The sequence below is a fragment of the Lynx canadensis genome, chromosome A2, assembly GCF_007474595.2.
Source record: "Lynx canadensis isolate LIC74 chromosome A2, mLynCan4.pri.v2, whole genome shotgun sequence".
NCBI classification, from domain to species: Eukaryota; Metazoa; Chordata; class Mammalia; order Carnivora; family Felidae; genus Lynx; species Lynx canadensis.
In genome coordinates, this window is record NC_044304.2 from 75,659,220 (window position 1) to 75,685,018 (window position 25,799).

Here is a 25,799-nt window from a genome sequence, read left to right on the forward strand (position 1 = left end):
TTTCAGCCCGCGCAGGTCCTGCGGAAGAGGCCGGACACGGTCCCCGGGACCGCCCCGCAGGAGGCGTGGCCAACGTCTGCACCGCCCCTCCAGGGCCGCGAGCCTGGCCCTCCCTCGGGGGGGCGGTGCCTCGAGGTTCCCTGGACTCTGCGCGCAGGCCCAGGGCGGCGAAGCGCGCCCGCCCTGGAACTGCCGGTTTCCTGCGCTTCCAGAGGTGAGAATCCCGCTGCTCGGTGCTGCTGCGCCTGCCCGCTGAGTCTCCGGGCAGCGCCCTCCGCTGGGGGTGCGTTTGCCATTTGCAGGTTTGATCGCAGCTCTCCTGGGCTCAACGCCTTCCACCGCGGGGCCTGATTTACAGCATAAAATGTGTGCTCCTCAGGTTGGAGTGGAAGGCTCTCTGAAGCCCAGCCTCAGCCTGTCTCCAACATCGGCACCTATCCTGGCTCTTCTTCTCCTCCTCTTCTTTCTTTGCCTTCTCCTTCTTCTATTATTTGGAAATAATTTTAGACAGAGCTCCCATACACCCTGGGACGACTAGATCAATAGGCTTATTGGAAGGATGAACTAGGGTATCTACCATGATTACTTTTGAAATCTAGTCAGTTAATAAACGACTACTTTCAAATCGAAAAAAAAAATGCTAACTTCCCTCAAGTTTTATTAGTTTCCTACAATGAATACTTTTCAGAGATAATGTTTCTGAGCCATCCTTAGCCACCCTCTCTCCGGTGGTCTTGCTTTTTTTCCCCATTGCCCCGGTAATGAAGTTCTTTCTCTTCACCATTCGTCAGAGTGAGATTGGCTCTATTTTGAAAAATAGGGTGAGTGGCTGGCTTGATCTGGGAATTTTTTGTGTCCACTTTTTACTGGGGAAGAATTCTCTAGTAATATCTATGGCTGGAGTATAGGTTGTGTGCATAACTTCCCTGTTCTTAGCAAGTTTCACGTGGGTCGCTCTGTTCTACCGAGGTGGCGTCTTTCTTGTGACCTTTTTATTTCTGTGGTTTGCAGGAGAAATAACTACCAGTACTCCCTACTAGTGTTCATCTCAGTTCTGAGCAGCCTGTGGGAACACACCTCCCATCAGCCCTGCCACACTCACTGTTTGTCTTTCCAAAATGCTTAGCTGTTTCTTGATGTTAAGCTGTTAGTTACCTGATTTCTGGAGTCCATCTCACAAGTTTTTGTGGTTTCAGCCCAGAAAGCCATCTGGTAAACCTCTGGGGAACCTAAGTTTTCCTGTGGGCTCCTGTTGACAGACAACAACACAGGTGTCACAGAGGAGGTGTCACAGACTTTCCTCTTTAGGGATCTCTTTCTAATGCCAAATAGTGGGTTGGACCAAAGAACAACTCAGGGTCAATTTATTGACACCTGATCTGGTGAAATGTGACAGTCCTTTTAAAATGCCAGATGGTGATGTGCAGGGATATTATATATACTTCATATGTATCCTTAATAGGGGAACATCCTATTAAGAAACCATTCTATAAGTAATCCTGCTCATCTATTTGGTTCACTCCGGGAATGAGGATCCTGTCTACAAAGGTCCATGGTATCCCTTCACCTTTTAGTTATTTCCTGCATCCCAAGTATGCCCACATTGGCTGGAAATCTTTTGTTAATAAAATGTTTTGCTTACCCCAAAATACATCATTGAGCCAGCACCTACATAAAGATTTTAGCAGGTGCCACAAATATTCATGCACTAATTTCAAGCAAACTCTTCACATACTTTTGCTACTTAAGGGAAAACATCATTGATACATTAAGAAGTTCCAGTCTATTCTGAAATAAGCACAAACATTTACCAACGGTCAAGACATGCAAGGCAAAAGGTGAAATCAGGTTTTGAAACATCATTCCCATTAACTGCAAGAAGCTTAAATGTTGAAGCTTTGAAACATAAACTTGGTGAGCTTTTGCCTTGGGTCTTTCCAGAATGGACCTCAAGGACAAATGCACTCTGACAATGTTACTTATAAGGGATTGTGATGATTCTGGAACAGTACAGAAGATCCCACAGCATGCTAATGCATGTAGGCTTTATAGGAAAACTTCTCAAAGTTTAAAATGGGAAGGTTTGGGGGCACCTGGGTGGTTGAGTCAGTTGAGCGTCTGACTTCGGCTCAGGTCATGATCTCACAGTTCGTGAGTTTGAGCCCCGTGTCGGGCTCTGTGCTGACAGCTCAGAGCCTGGAGCCTGCTTTGGATTCTGTGTCTCCCTGTCTCTCTGCTCATCCCCTCCCCCTTTCTCTCTCCCTCTCTCTCTCTCTCAAAAATAAACACAAAAATTTGTAATAACTGACTGGGTGGCTCAGTCGGTTAAGCGACTGACTTCGGCTCAGGTCATGATCTCACGGTTATGGGTTCGAGCCCCACGTCAGGCTCCATGCTGACAGCTCAGAGCCCAGAGCCTGCTTCGGATTCTGTGTCTCCCTCTCTCTCTACCCCTTCCGCACTCACACTCTGTCTCTCTATCTCTCTGTCTCTTGAAAATAAACATTAAAAAATTTTAATAATAAAAAGAAATAAAAAATAAATAAAATGGGAAGATTTACAACAGATGAATGACATAAAAAGGTTGCAATTCTTAAGTAATAATAATAAAACTAATGTGACATCGGTGTGACAATTGGAATAAATGTAGTTGGGGAAGTGAAACCAGAGATAGTAAGATCGAAGTCCATTGCAGCAATCCAGGAGGGCTGGGCTAAGGGCCAAAGTGAAGGCAGAGATCACAGATAAGGGGCAAAAAAGACTTAGGAGACATTTGGTGTTAGTATCAACAGGATCTGGGAAGTAGCACTCCGCAGGGATGAGCAAGGAGGAGAAACCACAGAAAACTCTATAAAGTTTCCAATTTCAATGAGTGAATAATGAGGGATGTAAAAAGAGCTATCAGAACGGGAGGGAAGATCATGAGTTCAGGGATTTTAGGATGACAAAGTGGAAGGAGAAGACTAATGAGTCCAAACATTATTGACAGTTAAATCAGGGTTATTATGATCCATGTAATTAGTGAATCCCAAGGGAACAATAGGGCAAAAGTCCTTGAGTAATAGCAGGATGAAGCTTGCTCTGCATGATCAGTAATTTGTGAATATATAATGCTTCCTACCTTGGAGCTTTTTTTAACTGCCCCCTCATACATTTTTGTGTGTGTGAAATTCCCATGAGGCAGTATTGGGTAGTGGGGGGCCTTTGTGACCTTGGTCAGGTTTCTTAACCTCTCTGTAGTCTGGTGTTGTTACTGGAGATAATAATAGAACCTATTTACTCACTTTTGTGAGGATTCAATGATTTAAATTATACATAAGTCTCAGAACAGTCTTCAGCTTATGGTACACATGCAATAATTGTTATCTATTGTCAGGCAGAGATATAAAGCTAAAATATTTCCATTAGCACTTCTGTGTGGACACCTTATACATCAATCTATCTAAAACCTGCCAAAGTACCTTTCCACAAAGATTTCTATCACTGTTAAATTGAATGGAGACTACTGCTCTAAAGAAAATGCATCAAAGTTAAAAAAAAAAAAATCCTCCCCCTACTACAGGTGTATATTGACCTTGTGATAATGATGTACTTAGCTCCTGCATCATTTCTTCTTAAGGGGGTGCCATGCTTTCTCCTGTAATCTACTTGATATTTCTACCCTAAATGGCCCAATGGAAAAATCATGTGGAAATAGAAACTTGAAGTCCAATTTCAAGACACATGTGCACGTGTAATAATTAGTGAATTCTTTTTTTAATTCTCCCCCAAATCTAGAATGAGTTGGAAGGATTTTTCACAGAGGGTGATGGAGTTACATCGGAACCCCTTGCTGGATTCTTCAGTGCTCTGGTGTGATGTTGTCCTGGCTGAAGCTGAACCTCTGGCCTTGCTCACAGGGAAATGGGGAAGGTGGCGAGTCCTCCTTATGGATGCGTACGTGGCCATGTTTACCTTTTGATCTAGCACCCCGATGATATTACTGTCAACATCTCTGCCTCTGCTCCCCACCTCATTATTTGTTTGACCCTGTTGATATTCATGAAATCTTTTCTTTCGTGAGAAGGGCAAGAGGACATTTGAGTGGGGGTAACCCAAGACAATGGAGAGAATGGGAGCTTCCATTTCCACTCTGCCCTAAGGAATGGATTTGAGTTCTCATGAGATACTAGCCACCTTTGTTGCAGGAAACAGGATGCACCTCACATGGACAAACTGGAGAGGCATGAATAAACGTACTCCTTCCAGAGATGTGAGCAGAAATGAAGAAGCCAATAATGGATACTGATGAAAGCAGACTAGCAACACCACATCCAGGCATGAAGGAACAAAGGGAAGAAAGGACCTTAATGGAACCCAGGGACAGTGGGGCCACTCAGCAGGAGCTGTAGCCTAGAAGGTCTGCAGGCCATACTGGAATTGTGAAGACAAAGCAAGGAAGGGGTAGAAAATAAATGCCTCATCCTCACTCCTCCCTCTGGATGGACTCTTCTACTGGTAACTCCCAGTGGTCAAATCCAACCAGGAGCCCACTCTGATCAGGACCAGCCTCCCAGTGCTCAGAGAAGGGCAAGGTAGAGAAGAACGGCAAATAAAACAACATACAGGGTTAGAGAAGGGGCAGAAACATATAGGAATGTCTGTCCAGAGACTTAAGAGATTCCAGACATGTTAGCCTGAGCTAACAGAAATATGAAAGACAGTTTGTGAGACTCTGGGCCTAGGCAGAACTGCTTTGTGGGTCAGCCAAGGAAGCGTAGCTGGATTTGGAGAGAAGACCATTCGTTCCGTCCAGACTTGGAGTCCAGCAGAGCTCTTGCGTTTCAAGGACCGTAAATGCTGGAGGCATCAGAGAATCTGGGGCACGGACATTAGAGATCTTGTGCCACTCTGTGGGAAGAAGATTTTGCCAACCAGGAGCGTGTGGTGGCTGCAGCTGATGGTCCCGTGTCTGGACTCACAAGAGGAAGGCTTCCTGGCCCTCAGCTCTGGGGACTGGAGCAATCGTAAGTCGCTTAATAAAAACATACGTAGTATTTTTCTGTGTCTTGGGTCATACATTGTATTAGGGTTCTCCACAGAAACAGAGCCAATAGTATATATATGGAGAGATAGAGATTGATTATGAGGAATTATGGAGGCTGAGAAGCCCCGCTATCAGCCCTCTGCAAGCGGGAGACCCAGGAAAACCAGTGGTTAATTCAGTCTGCATCCCGTTTTTCATCCTGCCCAGTTTGAGGGCAGGAGAAAATGAGATGAGATGTCCCGGATTAAGCAGCGAGGCAGGAAAGAAAGGGAGCATACTCCTCTCTCCTCTACCTTTTGCTCTGTTCAGGCTTTCAACAGATTGGATGGCGCCCACCCACCTTGAAGAGAGCAATCTACCCAGTCCACTGACTCAGATGCTAGTCTTGTCTAGAAATACCCTCACAAACACCCCCAGGAAATAATATTGTATCTGAGTACCCCGTGGTCAGTGAAGTTGACGTACAGAATTAACCATCACACGCATGCTTAAAGGATTTGGGTTTTTGGGTTTTTTTTTTTTTAATTTGTCTTAGTTTAAGTGTCACTTATGTAGATCCATGGAGACCAGCTACACACTTACGCGAGAAAGAACACCTGGTGTGGAACTGACAGAGATTGGGGCAAAGGAGATTCAAAGGAGGATTCCTCAAGGAGATGGGATCTGAGCACTTACCCCAAGGAAGGATCACTTTTGGAGCACCCAAACGCTTACTTGTAAATTTTTTTAATGTTTATTTATTTTTTAGAGAGAGAGAGAGAGAGACAGAGTGTGAGTGGGGGAGGGGCAGAGAGAGAGGGAGACACAGAGCCCCAAGCAAGCCCCAGGCTCTGAGCCGTCAGCACAGAGCCTGACACGGGGCTCGAACTCATGAACTGGAGGTCATGACCTGAACCGAAGTCAGACGCTTAACCAACTGAGCCACCCAGGAGCCCTACCAAATGTTTATCTGTGACACAGAGGCCTCTGACGGCTGAGATCAGGGATGGTAGTGGGACAACCGGGGAAAATGGGACTCTGTTGGGAATGCCCACGCTACACCATCCCACAAACATTGTAGGGCATCTGATTCCATGGTTGTCTATCATTTGTCCTTCTCTTCCCGATATCTACAAAGATGTTCAATACTCCAGTATTGAAAATTTGCACTTGCAGGGCATTGCTATTTGCACCTTATGAAATACCAACTAATTTGTATATCAGCTCTCTGAAATAGGATCTCTTATTCCCATTTTGCATCGGAGGAAAACGAATTTCAGAGAGATATAAGGCCAATGTCCTGTAAGAAAAGAGACCTCAGGTACATCTCTAGATGCTCTCTGGATGATCCAGATCTGGGCTAATATATTAACTATGAGCCATGTATGGCTGCTGAGGTGCAATTACTCAGAATCAGGATGTGAGACAAGTGCTAAATACAAACCAGATTTTGAAGGGCTTCCTATAAATAAAAAAATGCGAAAAATCTCATTAATAATTTTTATATTGGTTACCTCTTTAAATGATAAAATTTGGGATAGAATGGGTTAAAGCCTATTCTTAAATTCAACTTCACCTTTCTCTTTTTCCTGTTTTAATATGGCAACTAGAAAACTTTAAATTACATATGTGGCTCACCTTGGTGACACGCATCACATTTCCACTGGGCAGCACTGATCTAGAATTTCATTTGTGGTGAGTCATCTATTGTCCCAAGCTGCATAACGAGTTGCGCCCCAAATCTAGTAGCTTAACGCAATCATTTCATTGTATCTCTCCATTGCATGGGTCAGGAATTCAGGCGCAGGGTTGGGTGGGCAACTTCTCTGCACCAGGTGATGTGGACTGGGGTCACTTGGTGGTATCCACAAGGCAGCTGGGTGGTCTGGAGGGCCCAAGCAGCTTCATTTGCACATCTGTGCTTTGGCTGGAAGGCTGGGCTCCTCTGGGCTCCTCTCCCCTTTATCTCCGTGTAGTTGCAAACATCTCCAGGTGTTCTCCCAGAGAAGTCGAACTTCTTCTGGGACTGTTCAGGCTTCAAGAGCTAGTGTTCCACGTGGCAGGGAATGGAGGCTTCTGACCTCTTTAGGCTTCCTTCTGGAAACTGGCAGTGTCATTTCTCCTGTGTTCTGTTTGTTGGCACAGTCACAAATTCCACTCACAGGGAAGGGTGAGGGACAGAGATTCCACCTCATGATGGAAGCCATGTCAAGAACTTGTGTCCATTTTTAATCTAGCAAGTTAATCTAGGGCGGTGATTGTTGTTTTTTTTTTTCAATATATGAAGTTTATTGTCAAATTGGTTTCCATACAACACCCAGTGCTCATCCCAAAAGGTGCCCTCCTCAATACCCATCACCCACCCTCCCCTCCCTCCCACCCCCCATCAACCCTCAGTTTGTTCTCAGTTTTTAACAGTCTCTTATGCTTTGGCTCTCTCCCACTCTAACCTCTTTTTTTTTTTTCCTTCCCCTCCCCCATGGATTTCTGTTAAGTTTCTCAGGATACACATAAGAGTGAAAACATATGGTATCTGTCTTTCTCTGTATGGCTTATTTCACTTAGCATCACACTCTCCAGGTCCATCCATGTTGCTACAAAGGGCCATATTTCATTCTTTCTCATTGCCCTGTAGTACTCCATTGTGTATATAAACCACAATTTCTTTATCCATTCATCAGTTGATGGACATTTCGGCTCTTTCCATAATTTGGCTATTGTTGAGAGTGCTGCTATAAACATTGGGGTACAAGTGCCCCTATGCATCAGTACTCCTGGATCCCTTGGGTAAATTCCTAGCAGTGCTACTGCTGGGTCATAGGGTAGGTCTATTTTTAATTTTTTGAGGAACCTCCACACTGTTTTCCAGAGTGGCTGCACCAGTTTGATTTCCCACCAACAGTGCAAGAGGGTTCCTGTTTCTCCACATCCTCTCCAGCATCTATAGTCTCCTGATTTGTTCATTTTGGCCACTCTGACTGGCGTGAGGTGATATCTGAGTGTGGTTTTGATTTGTATTTCCCTGATGAGGAGCGACGTTGAGCATCTTTTCATGTGCCTGTTGGCCATCCGGATGTCTTCTTTAGAGAAGTGTCTATTCATGTTTTCTGCCCATTTCTTCACTGGGTTATTTGTTTTTTGGGTGTGGAGTTTGGTGAGCTCTTTATAGATTTTGGACACTAGCCCTTTGTCCGATATGTCATTTGCAAATATCTTTTCCCATTCCGTTGGTTGAAGGGCGGTGATTCTTACACTTTAGCTCACCTCAGAATCACCTAGAGAGGTGTTACAACACATTATCACTGGGTCCCACATCTAGAATTTCTGAATCGGTAGATCTCAGGTAGAGCTCAAGAAGCTGCATTTTTTAAATGTTTTTATTCATTTTTGAGAGAGAGGACGTGAGTGGGGGAGGGACAGAGAGAGAGGGACAGGGGATCCCAAGCAGGCTCCACGCTGACAGCAGAGAGCCCATGCGGGGCTTGAACTCACGAACCGTGAGATCATGACCTAAGCTGAAGTTGGACACTCAACCAACTGAGCCTGAGCCATGCAGGTGCCCCAAGAATTTGCATTATTAATAAGGTCCCAGATGCTGCTGCTGCTAGTGATGGTCTGGGAATCACATCTGGAGCACCAGGAATCCATACGTCAATATGACCAAGAAACAATCCCTGCCCACTCTGTCCCCTTTGCAATCTTCACCCTAAACCACCCCAATGCATTTCCATAGAGTATCATTATTTTCCTATTCTTCAGGGACAGAAGTAAAGCTTATACGATACCAGACACAGTTCTTATTGACTCAGAGAACAGGCAAGGATGTGCTTGTCACCATGCACGACTGGAGCAGGCAGGAACTAACTAGTGGATTGTAAATGTCAGACACGAGTGCCTTAAGTGGCAACATTGCACAGGTGTAAATAACTCACTTACTGCATTTGCTACCTTTGGCTGCATAATACATTATTCTGAAACTTACTAGATTCAGACAACACACATTTATCATCTCATAGTTTCATGTCAGGAATCCAGGAACAGATAAACCGAGTAGTTCCAGCTCAGGATCTCTCATGAGACTCCACTCAACACCAGCCAGGGCTGGCATTACCTCAAGACTCAAGTAGGAGAGGATCTGCTTCTGAGCTCATGCCAGGTCTACCGGCAGGTCTCAGAAGATCCACTTCCAAGCTCACTCATGTGGCTGTGAGAAAGTCTTGATTCTTTGCCACACATGCTTCCATGACATGGCAGGTGGTTTCCTCCAGGGTGAAGGAATCCAAGAGACAGCAAGAGAGACAGAAAGAGTGCCCAGGATGGAAGCCATAGTCTTTTTATACCCTAACACTGGAAGCGAGATCTCATTTCTCTGCCCTCTTTACTTCCTAAGAAGTCAATAGTCCATAACAGGGGAGATGACACAGGGGCAGTAATATTAGGCAGGGACCATTAGAGGCCGTCTTAGCTCTGCTGTCCGCGATATTAAAAGGAACTCGTAGAACCCAACAGAGTGGTAAGTTGAGTACTGACTGTATCCTAAAGTTACACAATCAATCACAATCAATCTTGAAGTTGCTTAGGACATTACCATATCCCCTTAAAAAGTGACTACATTTTTTAAATTTTATTTTAGAGAGAGAGAGAGTGCATGAGGTGGGAGAGAGGGGCAGAGGGAGAGAGAGAGAACCTTAAACAGGCTCCATGCTCAGTGCAGAGTCCAACACGGGGCTTGATCTCACAACTCTGAGATCATGATGTGAGCTGAAATCAAGAGTTGGAGGCTCAACTGACTGAGTCATTCAGGTGCCCCCAAAAGTGATATTTTTTTTTAGTTAAATCCAAGTTAGTTAACATATAGTGTAATAATAATTTCAGGAATAGAATTTAGTGATTCATCACTGACATATAACACCCAGTGCTCATCTGGAAAAGTGCCCTCCTTCATGCCCCTTGCCCATTTAGCCCACCCCCCACCCAACACCTCGACAGCAACCCTCAGTTTGTTCTCTGTGTTCAAGAGTCTCTTACGGTTTGTCTCACTCTCTGTTTTTATCTTATTTTTTATTCCCTTCCCCTATGTTCATCTGTTGTGTTTCTTACATTCCACATAGGAGTGAAATCATATAATATTTGTCTTTCTCTGACTGACTTATTTCGCTTAGCCTAATACAGTCTAGTTTCATCCACATGATTGCAAATGGCAAGATTTCATTCCTTTTGATGGCCAAGTAATATTCCATTGTATGTATATACCACATCTTTATCCATTCATCAGTTGATGGACATTTGTGCTCTTTCCATACTTTGGCTATAGTTGATAGTGTTGCCAAAAACATTGGGGTGCATGTGCTTCTTCGAATCAGCATTTGCTGGGTCTATTTTTAACTTTTTGAGGACCCTTCATACTGTTTTCCAGAGTGGCTGCACCACTTTGCATTCCCACCAGCAGTGTAAAAGTGTTCCTCTTTCTCTGCATCCACAACAACATCCGTAGTTGCCTGAGTTAATTTTAGCCATTCTGACCAGTGTGAGGTGGTATCTGAGTGTGGTTTGGATTTGTATTTCCCTGATGATGAGTGATGTTGAGCATCTTTTCATGTGTCTGTTGGCCATCTGGGTGTCTTCTTTGGAGGAGTGTCTATTCATATCTTTTGCAATTTCTTCACTGGATTATTTGTTTTTTGGGTGTTGAGTTTGATAAGTTCTTTATACGTTTTGGATACTAACCCTTTATCTGATATGTCATTTGCAAATATTTCTCCCATTCTGTCAGGTGCCTTTTAGTTTTGCTGATTGTTTCCTTCGCTGATTGCATATAAGTGCACCACTATTTATCTTGTTCTGTGACAGCAGGATTATAAAATGGTTCTCCTATAGTATTTTAAAGTATTATTAATAATTATAGAATAATAATGACAATTATTATAGGCAAAAAGAGGAATAAGCATCCATTTAGTTACTGACTTAATAATGACACAAAGTATGAGATTAACATTGACCAATAGCATCTAAGCCTCTAAAATTTATTTTTATATGAATCAACATTTTAGGTCTATTTTTAAGTTATTTGCACAAAGTTGCCCCTGGATTAGGAGAGTAAGTAATATTATCCTGAGTATGGGATGTCAGGCACTATGCCATTGTTTAACACCTGTTGCTAACTTGTTTCAGCTTTACCAAAACCCTATAGCATAGGACAGTGGGGATCAGAGATTATAAATACCTCATCCATGATTCCATAGTTACTAAAAAGTTTTGAATCCACATGCCCAGATTATTCCAAAACTCTTTTGTGTAAACTATGCTGCCTTGTCAACCGTAAGGGTTTGGTTATTTGAGTCAGTAAATTTAATATCAAAGGTAGCATTGTTATAAGCAAATCACAAGGGCATGTCAATTTCTTAAAAAAAATTTTTTTAACATTTATTTATTTTTGAGAGAGAGGGAGAGAGAGTCAGAGCATGAGCCAGGGAGGGACGGAGAGGGAGGGAGACACAGAATCCCAAGCAGGCTCCAGGCTCTGAGCTGTCAGCACAGAGCTCAACACAGGGCTCGAACTCACGAACCATGAGCTCATGACATGAGCTGAAGTTGGACACTCAACCTACTGAGCCACCCAGCCACCCCAGAGCATGTCAATTCCTATATCAGGTAAGTATCAGTTAACGCAATAAAAATAACAAAGACGTCCCACTTGGATTCTACTTATCTCAATCCAAGTTGGTTGTCTTGGTTATTTTTATTGATTTTAACTGATACCAGAATTGATTTTCATTATATAACACTACTTGGTCATAAAGGGTGCCTTGAACAAGGTTAAGAATAGTCTCACATTCTCAAAGGTTTAGGCTGTAATATAGTCTGCCAGCATGCTTAGACTAAGTCCCAGATGCTTTCTACCTTTCCAATTCTTTTTCTGCTTAACAGATCCATGTCTGGAACGGATCTGGGGGCATTCTGTTTCCTGAGTCCCTACTAAGTCTTAGAATCAAACCATATTAATGCTCAATTAATCCTGAAAGGACTTCCTCTAAGTCATTTGACTATCTAAGCTGGTTCTTTCCTCTAAATACCATGGCCAGCAGCCATAGCTTTACTATCAGTCATTTTCAAGAGGCATGTATCTCAGGTTGAGCATCGGTTGAGTAAGTTAAGTCTCCTACAGTCCATATCTTCAGGTTCTCTGGACCTTGAGTAGATAGTTTGGAGACGGAGGGAAATAACATTCTAAGATCAAAGCCCAGCAAGAGCAAATGCAAAGAGAACAGCCTGGATTACTGCATAGAGAAAGGCAATAGTTGTGCTTAGCAGAAGTGTCTCCTGAAAAAGGGGTAGGAGTTGAGTGTTGAAAGGATTTTGGGGGTCAACGTGTGTAGAGCTATGGAAATTGAATATATTCTATAGTTAATGGAGAACAGATCGCCGTTCTCTCAGAAGAGGGGACACTGTTAATCTTCTACCTTTTCATGGAAAAACAATTTTGGTGATAATTAAGAGCAGAGCATTGAAACATTTGGAATCATGGTAGCAGTCATTCATTTGAAACTATTTTGTCACAATGGTAAAAAGCTGATTACAAAGCAAGTGACGAGGAGTATTTAATGGATAACTCCACCTATGAAGCACACCATATCCAGGCAACAGACAGTAGTTAAAGCAACAAAAATTTCATTATAAAGAACTAACTCAGAATTGTCTATCTCTGAGTAATTTTGAATGAAGTGTACCCGGAATACATGATGGGGGTATAAAACAACCACTATTACTAGGAGGAAGAAGAAGCTCTTGATTTGAGCTCTATAGTCTTGATGGGCCCACATGTCAGGCCAGAGAGCTTTTGTCTGTTGGAGAATGACGCCCATCTGTATCAGGAAGAGGACCCCAACCGTTGTGATCATGATAACAATCATAGAGTAGTTCAAGATAATGAATTCTCTGCGGTTGATATCTTTGTAGAACTCAAAGCATCGTCGTTGTTTTGAGTAACTTGGATTTATACCATATTGTAAAAATAATACTGGCAAAAAAATGAGGCCGCTCATGGTCCAAATAACAATGCTTAAAACTACTGCATGGCACTTTTGCAACTGTTGCATTTGGAGCTTCTTAAAATAGATGAGCAATCGGAGTATGACATGGCCACGTAGAAAAAAAAGGTGACGTACATATGACCATATAATATGCTGCTGACCAATCGCAGAGAAAGGTTCCAACTCCCAGACCTCTAAGATATAATAGCTGAGGCGGAATGGAAGGCTGACCAGGAGGACTGAGTGCAGCACTATGATATTGACAACGATCATGGCAATCATTGATTGGCTTTTCCTTTTGAACATCATACGTGACATCAATACTGTTCCAGTAGTGCCTCCAAGCAAAACCACGCCATAGAGTGTTATCAGAATCGCCCTGCATTGTCCCTTGCAGTGGCCTTGGTCTGTGTTTGAGGCATTTGGCAGGGTGGTCATGCTGATGGGCTCCATGTCTCACCACAAAATGCTCCGAAGACCATAAACCCCTAAATCAAAAGTTTTGCAAAATTATAATGGATATAGTAAAACTACACAGCAACTGCACTTTAATAGTATTGAGTTTTGCAATCCCAGCCGATTATTTACAACCCTCAAGCTGTCTACCCAAAGTGGAGTCACTTAAGACTCCACTTAATTACCCAGACATACTGAAGAGACACGCTGAACTAAATCACAAAAATAAGTTTGCTTGAATATAAAATTCCTAACTGTACACACAGGTGTTCTATTCACAGGTATGTCTAAGCTCACATACCACGGCTGGGATTACTATGAGACATGTTAGCCGCTGGCATAAAATTTAAGGAAGGGCCAAAAACTCAGTAATCAAAATAAACAATATGTCAATGCAATTAAAAAAAAACCCTCAAAATCAATGCAAAAATTCATGATGAACAAGGTAACAAAAATTTAAACAGAGGCAGAGTCAGTATATACACAGCACAAGCTCATATCAGATCTACAAGGGCCGTTCCTTCTATCGTCAGGATCCAGTTTGAGATAACATAGAGAAGATCAGATCAATTGGGTGCAATTATTGTAAGAAGAGGCATTAGACAACATTTTAATATATTTCTGTTAGGGGCGCCTGGCTGCCTCAGTCAGTAGAGCATGCGACTCTCTTCTTCAGGGTCGCGAGTTTGAGCCCATGTTGGGCATAGAGCCATCTTTAAAAAAACAAATAAATAATTTATAAAATATTTTCTACAAATTGCTTTTGAGCAGGGAGCAGCATCGACTGTGCATATTCCCTGCGCTCTCTCCTTCTTGCCAACCTTGAATCTTTTCCTCGTGTAAAGTTGGGGTTGGTGGGCGAGTTCTGTTTAGTTTTTATTTAAGTTTTTCAGGGATGGATGTGTAAGAAGCAGGGACAGCGTAGCAATCTGCCACCCTGCAGGTAAGTGCCAACTCTTGTCACTGAGTCGCTGTGGTGTGTGCATGAGTCACCCGGCTCCATGGAGCTCTGGCTGTAAAATGGGAAAATCATACAGCCTACGTTAGAAGATGACTGGGAAATTAAATGAGTCAGTGTGCTTGAGACAGCTTTATAATATAAGTACAGCAAAAAAACCATATAGAAGTTATGATTCTCATCACAAAATGACAGAAACGAAAGGACATTTGCCTCTTTCTCCTTACCCTACACCTAGGCAGATATACGGTTGTACGACATAAAATTGTTGTGGCATCTGTAAGTATTTAATGAATATCTCAATAAAAAAATTTTTAAAAATCCCTTTTGGCCCACCAACTTCCTGCTGAAAAAAATTTTAAATAAAAATAAATAAATAACGTTTTTAAACCTTTGATTGGATCCAGGCATCAACGGATCAGACTTCCCTGTCCAGAAGGATCTGTGTCCTTTTTCCTCATATGTCTCCTGCCCAGCTGGCCAGAGCAGTGTTTGAGCCTTTGTATCTGCATGAGAAGTTATTCTACAGTGAATGTCTAAACATCTTAGAATTTTTCTTCTGCTACTCCGGAATCTCCTTGTAGGGAATAAGTAAATTTTTTTGTTTCCGAAGCATTATATTGGACCTACCATATTTAATGTGGTCAAGTAAGATTTTATTATAACTCAAAAACATAATTAGAACTTGCATAATAACCTAAGTTTTATGTGCTGAAATACACATTTTAACAAAGTGCATATATTTAAAATATACAATGTTTATATGTTTTTTGGGTGAAACAGAATAGTTTTATATGATTTGTGAACAAATATGATACTAATTTACCTTTCAAATTTTGGCAGTCCTCAAGTCGAAGAAGACAAAATGCAAGTTTGAAATTATTTTAAAGCAATAAAAACCTAAATTATTTATCAGTTCCACAGTCTAAGTGGACACTGCTCTCAAGGCAGTATGACATTTGGAAACAGCGTGAACTGCCACTTACTAGCTGCCTCATCACGGGACAAACGTTTAACCCTAAAGTTGTCTCTTCAGCTGTAAATATGGGAAGGAGAAGATCGATTCTGTAAGAAGTAAGTTAGAGTGTGTCTATAAAGAAGTAAGTTAGAGTGTGTCTATAAAGAACCCAACGGATTCCCTGACATAGAATTGGTCATCAAAGTGCCAATGTCACTTTTCCCTCCATAACGTACACAAAGATACTTCATAAACATGAGATCCCATTCATTTGCAGTTACTTCTCAGAACTGACCCACAAAAAATGCATGGGGATTATGTTCCACTGCTTTCCTTCCCCCCCCCCACCCACCGCCCCAGGACTTTATGACACTGCCCACCCCCAACATGATCCTTTAACAGCTTATAATTTCTAGTTATCTCTTTGTTTGTTTTCTATGCAGAAACAAATGAGTACCCAGACTACTTACTTGTTCTTTTCCTCTTATGATTTGTTTCTGGTGGAGGACTCAGGCCACCCTGGTCGTGTGTTGGTGACCTACATCTACAGTAAGAACCGTTTGCTTGAATCAAGACTCCAGTAATGGCACAGTCGAGAGGAATCTTGGGATGGATGGTGGATGATGAACACGCTTTAGACTGACGGCCTCTGAAGTCTGGAACAGTCAAGATGGAGGGCCCAGATAAACTGCCTGGGCCACAAACGGATGTTTGTCTCTCCAGCTCGTGGTTAAACAGATAAAAAAAAAAAAAAAAAGGATTCCTATAAGTGAAGACTTTCATTTTTACTATTAGTGATGTATTTGCGGAAATTTTTCTTAGTAACCTGAAAAACTTAAAGAGTTTTCTTTTTTCAAATGTTCCTTGTTATCATTCTGATATGTTTTACACTATGACCTCGTGGACTACTTTCTCTGAGACTTTCAGGTTCTCAACCATATGCTCAAAATACAGCTCTGTGTTTCAATTTTCAGAGACTCCCTTCTCTCATTAACTGCATTTGGACATATGGTTCTTTCAAAGCTCAGACCTCTGGCGCTCTAACTGCTACAAGTGAGGTTTCTTACCTCAGCCTCACTTCCTAACTTCATAGGCATCTCAAGCTGTGTTAAGTCCTCAAAGAATAATTTTAAGGAAGCATTGGATTTAGGACAGGTAAAGAGGCAAAGACCAACATGTCTTCTAGCAGTAGGCAAACCCAACCCCAAGTCGTATTACTGTTCGGCTACAGGAATTCAGAAGGATACATAATATCACCCATATGGCATGTTCAGGTCGGCCTGCATTTCGGTAACGGATAAAATTCTCATTTACTTTGGAAAAATGAATGTCATCCCCCACCTGCTCCATTTGCTAATGATCATCCAGCAATGCTTGTGGCCACAGAGATATAAGACAGCAGAATCTAAAGGCACTAGACCCATATGCTTAATTGTTTCAGGAAAAAAAAAAAAACAAAACAAAACGAAACACCCCTTAGTAGAAGGTGAGATTGCCAACTCTTATTACCAAAAGCAAATTTATACCAACTCAACTCCACTGGAAAATTTTCACATAGAACCAACATTTCAACCGGTTTTAAACACCTCTCCTTAAATCAAAGTAATTCAAAAATACAAATCTAGTTTGTATGCCTAGATTGATCTGGCAGGCCTCATTTTTTAGATAAAATGTGTTCCCAGAATGGGTAGGATAAAGGATGTTCCCATAGAAACTGTGCTATATTTAGAGGTTGCTTGTCTGCTGAAGGACTAACTGGGAGATGAGTTAGGTGTGACCAACAATGCAGGCAAAAATAAATTCAGTTATAATTTGAAACTATGGCCAGCCCACAAATTAAGTGTTCACATTGACGATGTAAAGATTTCAAAGTAATAAAATGTGTGTATATTGTATTTACACCACTGTGCAGACCATGTTTTTTCCCGTTATACCTAGAATTCAGCTCTGCTTTCCTTGAACGGTGCCCAGATTTTCAAGAAAAATAACAAAACCTTAATATGAGAGCTTAGCAATCACCTCGTCCTAGTCCTCAAGAGTACAAACAATTATCTTCAATAACAGATGAAGCCGCCACAATGCAGAAAGTTTATAAAATCACCACAGGCCGCCACAGGACCACTTAGGGAGTAGCCAAGGGTGACAACCACAACCTCATTCCAAGCCTTCATACCCACAACACCACATTGTATGATGGTGAACTTGAGATACTTTCGGAGAGCGCCTTTCATAATCTATGGTTTCAGGTTCCATATTCTTCCTTGCAATATCTGGAATCTTGTTTTTGGATTGAACCTCTGTGCTTAAATAAAAGTATATTTTAAAATTCAAGGAAGTTAAAATTCTTCTTTAAATGTAGTTCTTTGCCCCCAAATAAACTGTTAAAGTAAGGCATTACTTTACTTGGTGATTATCCTAAGTCAGTTTGCAGAAGTCAATCTGTCCTGCGCAGGAGGGGCTCCAAAGTCGATGCTGCTGGAAATGCCGCCATCTTGCCCACTCTTCCCCCTCCATGGAAGATGCCATCTTAGAAGGCCATTGGTGGGTAATCCCTGCTCCTGGAATGATGTGGTCGGGGTCGCTGGTCATTCTATGGTTGGTTGTTAAATTGCTACTATGAAATATCCGTAGGAAAGTGGTAACAAAATCTGCAACTGCTAATTCCCAAACCTGTTTATATTCATAAGTTATTAACCAAGACCCCAAAGTGCCAGGCATGATGCCCTGTTTGACCCCAAACACCCAGAGGCTAGGCCCACCCATATACTGGAGGCAGCACCTGGGAATTAGACCTCTCCCAACTCTGGGCATCTGTGTTCTTGGTCCTTCTCCTTATCTCTGTCAGGTGCAACATAACTTTCTTCCATGGATGCATGGGATTTGAAACCAGAAGGGTCCAGACAGAGCATCCCATCCCACCCCTCCATTTCACAGATGGAAAGGAGTTGGAGGCCCAGGCAGGCCATTCTGTCCCTTTCACTTTTCCCCTGGTAGAAGGTGACCTAGGGCAGCATTTCTGTGACTGAGGAGCATCAAACAGCATGTTGCAAGAAACTCATTTTTTAAAAATATTCTCTGGCATTTATTTCTAGTATAGCTATCATCTCAAATAATGAAACCAAAGTTGGCACACAAAAGTCCTGGATGTTGAGAGCCATGCATATTAATATTCAAATATGTATAAATGTAGACTTTGTCCTGGCAGAGTGTTCTCTACACTTGATAAAAGGATAAATGATTTTAAATATAGCAAGAAAGATGGAGATTAGACTTTAAGAAAAAAAAAAAAAAAACCCTAACGAAAGCAGAGATTTATGCTGGCCTTCCATTAACATGCTCAACCTTGACTTATAGACCACACCATGGATTTGTTTTTGCCCCTTGAGCCCACCCAGGTCTTCGTGCATTGTGCCCTTTTGCATCTGTGAGTTCCTCTGTCTGGTGTGATTTTTTTTACCTCCACGGGGCAGGCTGCCTCTTATCATTCAGTTCTCAGGATTGATGTCACCTCTTCCAGAAAGCTGTATGTGACTGCCACAGTGCTAGGCAAATTCTAGGGACTACCACATGCCCTGTTTGAATCCTTTGCATATGATGTCCCACCAGATATTTTTATTGCTTAATTGAGCATCATAGTTTTACTGTCTGAGATGATATACTCCTTCCAGTATCTCAGTGTACTTAGATTTGGACCTTTAGATTGAACAGGGCACCCTGACTGGCTTTTCAAAGTCTTGGGCAATGATTGTTAACAGGTAGGAGAATTAAAAGGTGCCGACTTGTTTGACACTTTCTTAAAGATGTATTTCACCAGACCCTACCTGGATAGCTTCTTGTACCTTCCCAGTGCCCAGAACAGTGCCTCGCACAGACACATTGAAAGAATTTAACATTTGTTGAATGTGTAAAATACGTGATTTTCTAAGAGTGGCTGGGAAGAATCCTTTTGAAGATAATTATCCAATCATTAAAAAAAAATTTTTTTTAATGTTTATTTATTGAGAGACAGAGAGACACAGAATGTGAACCGGGGAGGGGCAGAGAGAGGGGGAGACACAGAATCCAAAGCAGGCTCCAGGCTCTGAGCGGTCAGCACAGAGCCCGATGCGGGGCTCAAACCCACGAACCATGAGATCATGACCTGAGCCGAAGTCAGTGGCTTAACCAACTGAGCCACCCAGGTGCCCCTATCCGATCATTTTTAATTTGCACAAGAGTTCTGGGACCAAGGTAGAACATGATAGCTGGAATTGACCTAAAAGAGGCTCTACTAAATCCAAGTAGATCATTTCACAGGAGAAGAAACTGAGGCCAGGAAGGCAGCCTGAGTGGAGGCCACACATGCCCTATCCCTCCTCCTTTGCTGATCTGCTCTGCTGCCCTGGACCATCGTCCAGGCCACTACAACTGGAGGTTCCGCCATATTCCAAGAGTCTTGTCTCTTTTTAGATGACTGTGTCACTTAACACTTTGGAAGTGTTCCAGAGCATGAAGACATTCAATTGAGAATGAGGAAACATTACATCCATCATACATTTTTCCTATCATCTTCTTAGCTTCAGATCTCCAAATGCTCCGTGTGGGTCATCTCTTGTGCTGATCTAATTTCAGTATAGAAAAAGCCAGTTACTTCTTCAGAAGTTCTTTACACTGTGGTTTAATTTTTTTCTCTGCTTCACTCTACTCCTTTATGACAGGAACATACTGTTCCCTCATAGCAGGGAAAAGGAATGGGAGGTTGTGCAACCACACAACAGATGCTACGGAAGAATCAGACGTAATGCAGGTCACTAGGTTAAGTTCAGCTGCTTTCTGAAATGATGATTATCTGAGTATTTCAACATCTAGAGGTCATTTCAGTCAGGATGTGGCTAACAATGTATTTGATTACTGTGTCAAGAAGGACTTGGTAAGAGTTCACAGAAAGAATCTCCTTCAGGTATAATAATATCCAGAAAGTGTGCTAGGATAAACACATGTGCCTGTCACTGTAGTGCTTTAAAAATGAGCCTTCTGGGGGCGTCTGAGAGGCTCAGTCAGTTGACCGTCTGACTTCAGCTCAGGTCATGATCTCACGGTTCGTGTGTTCGAGCCCCGCGTCGGGCTCTGTGCCAACAGCTCAGAGCCTGGAGCCTGCTTCGGATTCTGTGTCTCCCTCTCTCTCTGCCCCTCCCCCACTCATTCTCTCTCTCTCCCCCATCTCTCTCTCTTTCTCTCAAAAATAAGTAAACACTAAAAAATTTTTTTTGAATGAACCTTTTAGGGCAATGTCTCTCAAATGTTATTGTGCTTGTGAATCACCTGGAGATCTTGTTAAGGATGCAGATTTTGATTTAGCAGGCCTGGGGTGGGCCCTGAATGTCTGCATTTCTAACTCGCACCCAGACGATGCCCAAGCTGCGGGCCCACGGACCACATTTTGTGTAGCAAGATTCTCTACTGCGTTGTCCAATATAGTAGCCAACAGCCACACGTGGCTATTTTTGTTAGATTAAATTAAACGTAACCATTCACTTCCTCAGTCACATTCACTAACCACATTTCAAGTGCGTAATTATAGAAGGCTCTATTGAACAGATGTACCAAAGAAAGCACAACTTATTAAATAATTCCTAGTCCCCATGAGCTCACCCCCTCTCTTTCCCAGATAGCTTCATTTGGACAATAGCAAGCATTGGTTGGATAAGCAGGTATGTTTGGAACTGGAGGAGATGGGATAGAAAAACACCAGAGAGAAGGGTGCTTGAGGAATCCGAAGAATAAAGGAATTTCAAGAAAGGTGTGCTCGACAGAGTCAAATGTTGCCAAGAGGACAAATAAGCTAAGATTTGAAAACTGTCCATTGACCGTGAAGTTGCCGAAAGAGCAAGAGGGCAGTAGTTAGTGGAATATAGGATCAGATGAGGGTTTTTAAAGATGAAAGCTGTTTGCTATTTCAAATTTACAAAATTTGAAAATTGCAGTCTTGGGTCACAAAGAAGACTGGCCTTGGAGATGCAGTAAAACCTTGGATTGCGAGTAACGGGCTCTGCGAGTGTTCCACAAGGCGAGCAAGCATTTCTAATAAATTTTAACTTGATAAACGAGCGATGTCTTGCAATATGAGTCGTACGTGATGCCGGATGTCACGTGGTCACAACCGAGCCAACGGTTCCTGAAATTCACTTTGATACGTAAGTGCTTTGGATGATAGGCCTGTTTCAGGAATGAATTGTGCTTGCAAACCAAGATTTTACTTGTCTATTGGTTTTGGATTTTCGAGGCAAAATGGGTCCTATGGTGACCTGGTTCACACTTCATTATTCAAAGAAGTCAAATAGATACCATCAACCATTAAAGATTTCAGAGTCTCCGAGTCTGAGAGGCACCTCTCAAGACTTCATAGAAATTTCACATTTCTTTGGCTAAGTTAAAAAAAAAATAGTGATTTTGTCTATTTTACCAGTGACAACGGAACCCTTCGCTCTTCGCTCTTTTGTGAGCTCTAGTTAGAAAGAGGAGCAATTTCACTAATCACTTTTCAACTCAAAATCTCACCAGACCCTTAACAATAAACTCTCTTCAAGGAGAGGCCCAGCCCCAAGGGATTTGGCTGACCAAAATCTGACACCTTGGTCAGAGTGTGAAAAGCAGGTTTAATTAGGTGCACAGGCCAGCCTCTTTTTCAAGGAAAGAAGACGTTGAATTACAGCAATTACCCTGTTATTAGTAAGTTTTGAAAAGAATATAAAAGCTTATAGGAGGTGGTGATGATTACATCTTGCTGTCGATCCAGCAGGAAAGCCTGTTCAAGAAGAACGGACACCAGGGCGCAGACAAGGCTTAATTTCCCTGGGGCAGTGTAACACCTCCAACACCCTCAGAGTATTGCCTTCTGGATGGCTCCAAATTGCTAATAGACTGTTGTGTCATCGTGTGATGCGGAGGGAAAGGGGAGCTGGCACAGTCCTTGAATTGGACACCTGGGACGAGCAAGACAACAGCAGTTCAGACTCAGATTAGCCACATGCATTCTGGGGCAAGCAATAGAATCTTTGAGTCTCTTCATTTTTAAAATAGGCAGCAAATAATTTTTTGGCCCTCCTAAGAAGGTTGTTTTTGTTTTGTTTTGTTTTTAAGAGGAACCCGATGCAAAATGGACACCTACATCAAAAACACCTTGATTTCTTAATTTGGCCAGTGCCGCCTCGCTCAGGTTCCAAGCATCCTCAGTGTTTATGGCTAAGGTTTTTCTTTTAAGGTATTAAAAAATGTCTGAGGGGCACCTGGGTGGCTCAGTCGGTTGAGCGTCTGACTTCAGCTCAGGTCATGATCTCACGGTCCGTGGGTTCGAGCCCCGCGTTGGGCTCTGTGCTGACAGCTCAGAGCCTGGAGCCTGCTTCGGATTCTGTGTCTCCCTCTCTCTCTGCCCCTTCCCCACTCACGCTGTCTCTATCAAAAAATGGATAAACGCTAAAAAAAATAATAAAAATTAAAAATGTCTGAGTTTCTGATGATTCACGAGTTTAGTCATGTGGACATCGGCTCAGGGGGGACTTAGGGACGTCATAATTAATTTTTGGCTTCGTTCTGGGCAGTGGAGAGAAAAACTGAGCCAAGAGAAGATGAGGCTGAGGAAATGGATGGACTCCACCCAAGGAGTCTGCCTCATGGGGACAGCTGGCCAGTCCAGTGGCATGCTCTGAGGAAGTGGCAGGTTCTGGCAGGTTCAATGTGGTGTGAAGGGCAAAAAGGCAGGAGGAATTAAGGCGGTGGATGTAACCCAAATCCGGGCAAGTGGAGGTGCTGAGCCTGGGATTATGCTCATTCGTGCATGAAAGAGCCCAGTGAGAAGGAGCCAGAGAGTAAGTCAGAGCTTTGAGCTTCAACCCACATCAGAGTCAGCTGGGCGGCTCATTAACGCAACACTTCCTGATACCGTGTGGGTGGAACAGAGCATCCACACTCGCAGCAAACCACCTGACTATCCTGATTCAATCACCCAGAGGGCCACCCCTAAGGATAGTGAGATGGGGCCTCCTCCTTCCGGGTGTTAGGGTAGCGCACAAAAGGGCTAGAGTTTGCCTCAGGGTCATAGCCCTGGAAAGGAAGCTCATGTTCTGATGATGAACCACCAGCAGAGTCCCATTCTTATGAGCGACAACACACCGATAGGTAGGAAATATCTAACTCGGGGTAGTCAAATGTGGTCACTGCACACACATCTACAAAGCATCCTGCCACATTTCCTGCCCTGATTATGGGCTGAGAGATGTGATCTTAAAGGCAGGGCTCACAGGCATAGCCAAGTCCACGATGTGGGATACATCACACCTAGATTAGCTTCAGTAGGTGTTTATAATCCTGGCCCCCACGTCCAAGCGCTGGGCACAGATGTCTGACTATACTACCAGGTCACTTGCCCGAACCCTGGCTGCCAGAGGGCTAGAGAAAGAGGGTCTGGCCATTTATCTTTCTTAGTCAGGGGCTGACCCATCTTCCCATCAAAGGTCTATTACCAGGACGCTCCATTACTTCTGAGTAACTTAAGTTAAATACAAAACACAGAACACAGAGTTAAACAATCCTATCGCAGGAATTAGTTGCTTCTCCTTCAGAGATAGCCTGGTGTTGGAGAAAGAGCATGAACTTAGGCATCAGACATCAGTCACACACACACACACATACGCACATGCATGCGTGTGCGTGCACTGCATAACAAAAGTTGTTCAGCTACGACTGGTCCTTCTTGACCTGATAGAACCTCAAGGGTCAGTTAGAGGTAGAGAAAGTGGAGAAAAGAAATGTAAATATCAATCAAATTTCCAAGAGCTGAAAGAAAGTAGGAGTCACAGTGTTTCTCTAGAGGACAAAATGATATTTTTCTTGTTTCTCTGTAAACAAATTGATCTGGTGCCTAAAACCTTTCCTGGCCAGGAAATAGTTTCCCTTTCTTATGCGCAATTTCTATCCCAAACTAGAACTGTCGTGAGCTCAAATGTTTTAGAGAAGTGTCATTTTGCCCCCAAATCAGATCCCCCTCAGGCCCATTTCCACCCATCCCAGGCCCAGACGTGAATGTGGGTTGACACTCAGCTCTGACACTGAGATAAGGCTCAGTATCCTTAGGATCCCCTCGCTTCTGAAGAAAAGAGGCCATACTAAATCTGTGTGGCATAGCCCAAATCAGGCTGCAGACCAGTAAGATATCAAAATTCTCTGTAGCCCTTACTGTGCTTTTGGCTTCAGATGGGATGGGATATTAACAACCATCTCTTGGGGGGCAGGGCACACGTGGGCGGGCGGGGGCCTTACGACTAGCTGATTAGCACACATGGACTGTTCAGGAAACAATGTAAAACAAGCCTCTGTTTAGACAGAGACCTCCTTGAATCCCTAGAGAGATTGATAAGTAGCAGCTTTAATTTTCTTTTGAATTGTCTTTAATTTTCCTAAAAGAGGGGAAAGGGGTTTTGTTCTCAACTGTTGGGTTGGTGCCATGGCCACCTTCTCCCTGGGGGACTTCTTCACACCATTGTCTTGCCCATTTACCACCCCCCCCCCCCACTGTCTCACCCAGAGACTCTCCCTCCAGGATTCCTCCTTTTATTTCCATTTCTCATCGCCCTCTGCTGTCACACATGGAAGGCCTGTCTGGTTCTCCCCCAGGGGGAATTGTGTGGTTGCAGGAGTGGCTGAAGGTAAGCAGGCCTTCCTTCTCGATTCGGAGTCGAGCATCTCCAAGGCAATCGGACCATTTCACATCTGAGACCATTTCACATCACCTCTTAGCACAGCCTCTGTCTCTGTTCTGCACCTGGGTGTGCACCTGGGTGTCACTACAGTCCTCCTTCTGTCATCCTCACTCAGATCTTCCAAGTCCTGGGGCGCCTGGGTGGCTCAGTGGGTTAAGTGTCTGACTTCGGCTCAGGTCGTGATCTCATGGTTCGTGGGGTACAGCCCTACATCGGGCTGTGTGCTGATGGCTCAGAGCCCGGAGCCTGCTTCGGATTGTGTCTTCCTCTCTCTCTGCCCCTTCCCCGCTTGCATTGTGTTGCTCTCTCAAAAATAAACAAACATTAACAACAACAAAAAAGATCTCCCAAGTCCTGTCTGTCCTGCCACATCCCTACTGTGCACCCACAGCACAAGGGAGAGGAAAACCCGGAAAGGCCCAAGTAGGAGTGAACCAGGCAAGAAGCCAGCTCCAGGCAGTAAAAATACGCCTTGCCATGTACCCCAATATTTAGGAAAAGCAGACCAGAGCAATAGGCTAGCATCCATGCATGGGGTTCACTTGGGCTAAAACATGCTCAAAACTACATAAGAAGTAATTTACTAATTATGATAGGTAAAGTAAGTACTCTAGTATGCAAGGACTTGCTTTTTAAATTTTTCTTAATGTTTTTATTT

At 43.2% G+C, this 25,799-nt stretch overlaps 1 protein-coding gene and 1 long non-coding RNA gene across 2 annotated transcripts; one reads left to right on the plus strand and one right to left on the minus strand.

Moving 5' to 3' along the window:
* Positions 1-146: 146 nt before the first annotated feature.
* Positions 147-15,971, plus strand: LOC115508757. The gene is made up of 3 exons (XR_003967105.1): positions 147-214; positions 3,778-5,006; positions 15,914-15,971. It is a non-coding gene; the product is annotated as an uncharacterized LOC115508757 (long non-coding RNA).
* Positions 11,560-17,413, minus strand: LOC116737935 (probable G-protein coupled receptor 141). Its single transcript, XM_032592374.1, is given in 5 exon segments — positions 11,560-13,142; positions 13,145-13,206; positions 13,208-13,523; positions 14,841-14,955; positions 15,878-17,413. Coding segments are annotated over 3 exon segments (882 nt in total). The 5' UTR covers positions 13,489-13,523; positions 14,841-14,955; positions 15,878-17,413; the 3' UTR covers positions 11,560-12,603.
* Positions 17,414-25,799: the final 8,386 nt, after the last annotated feature.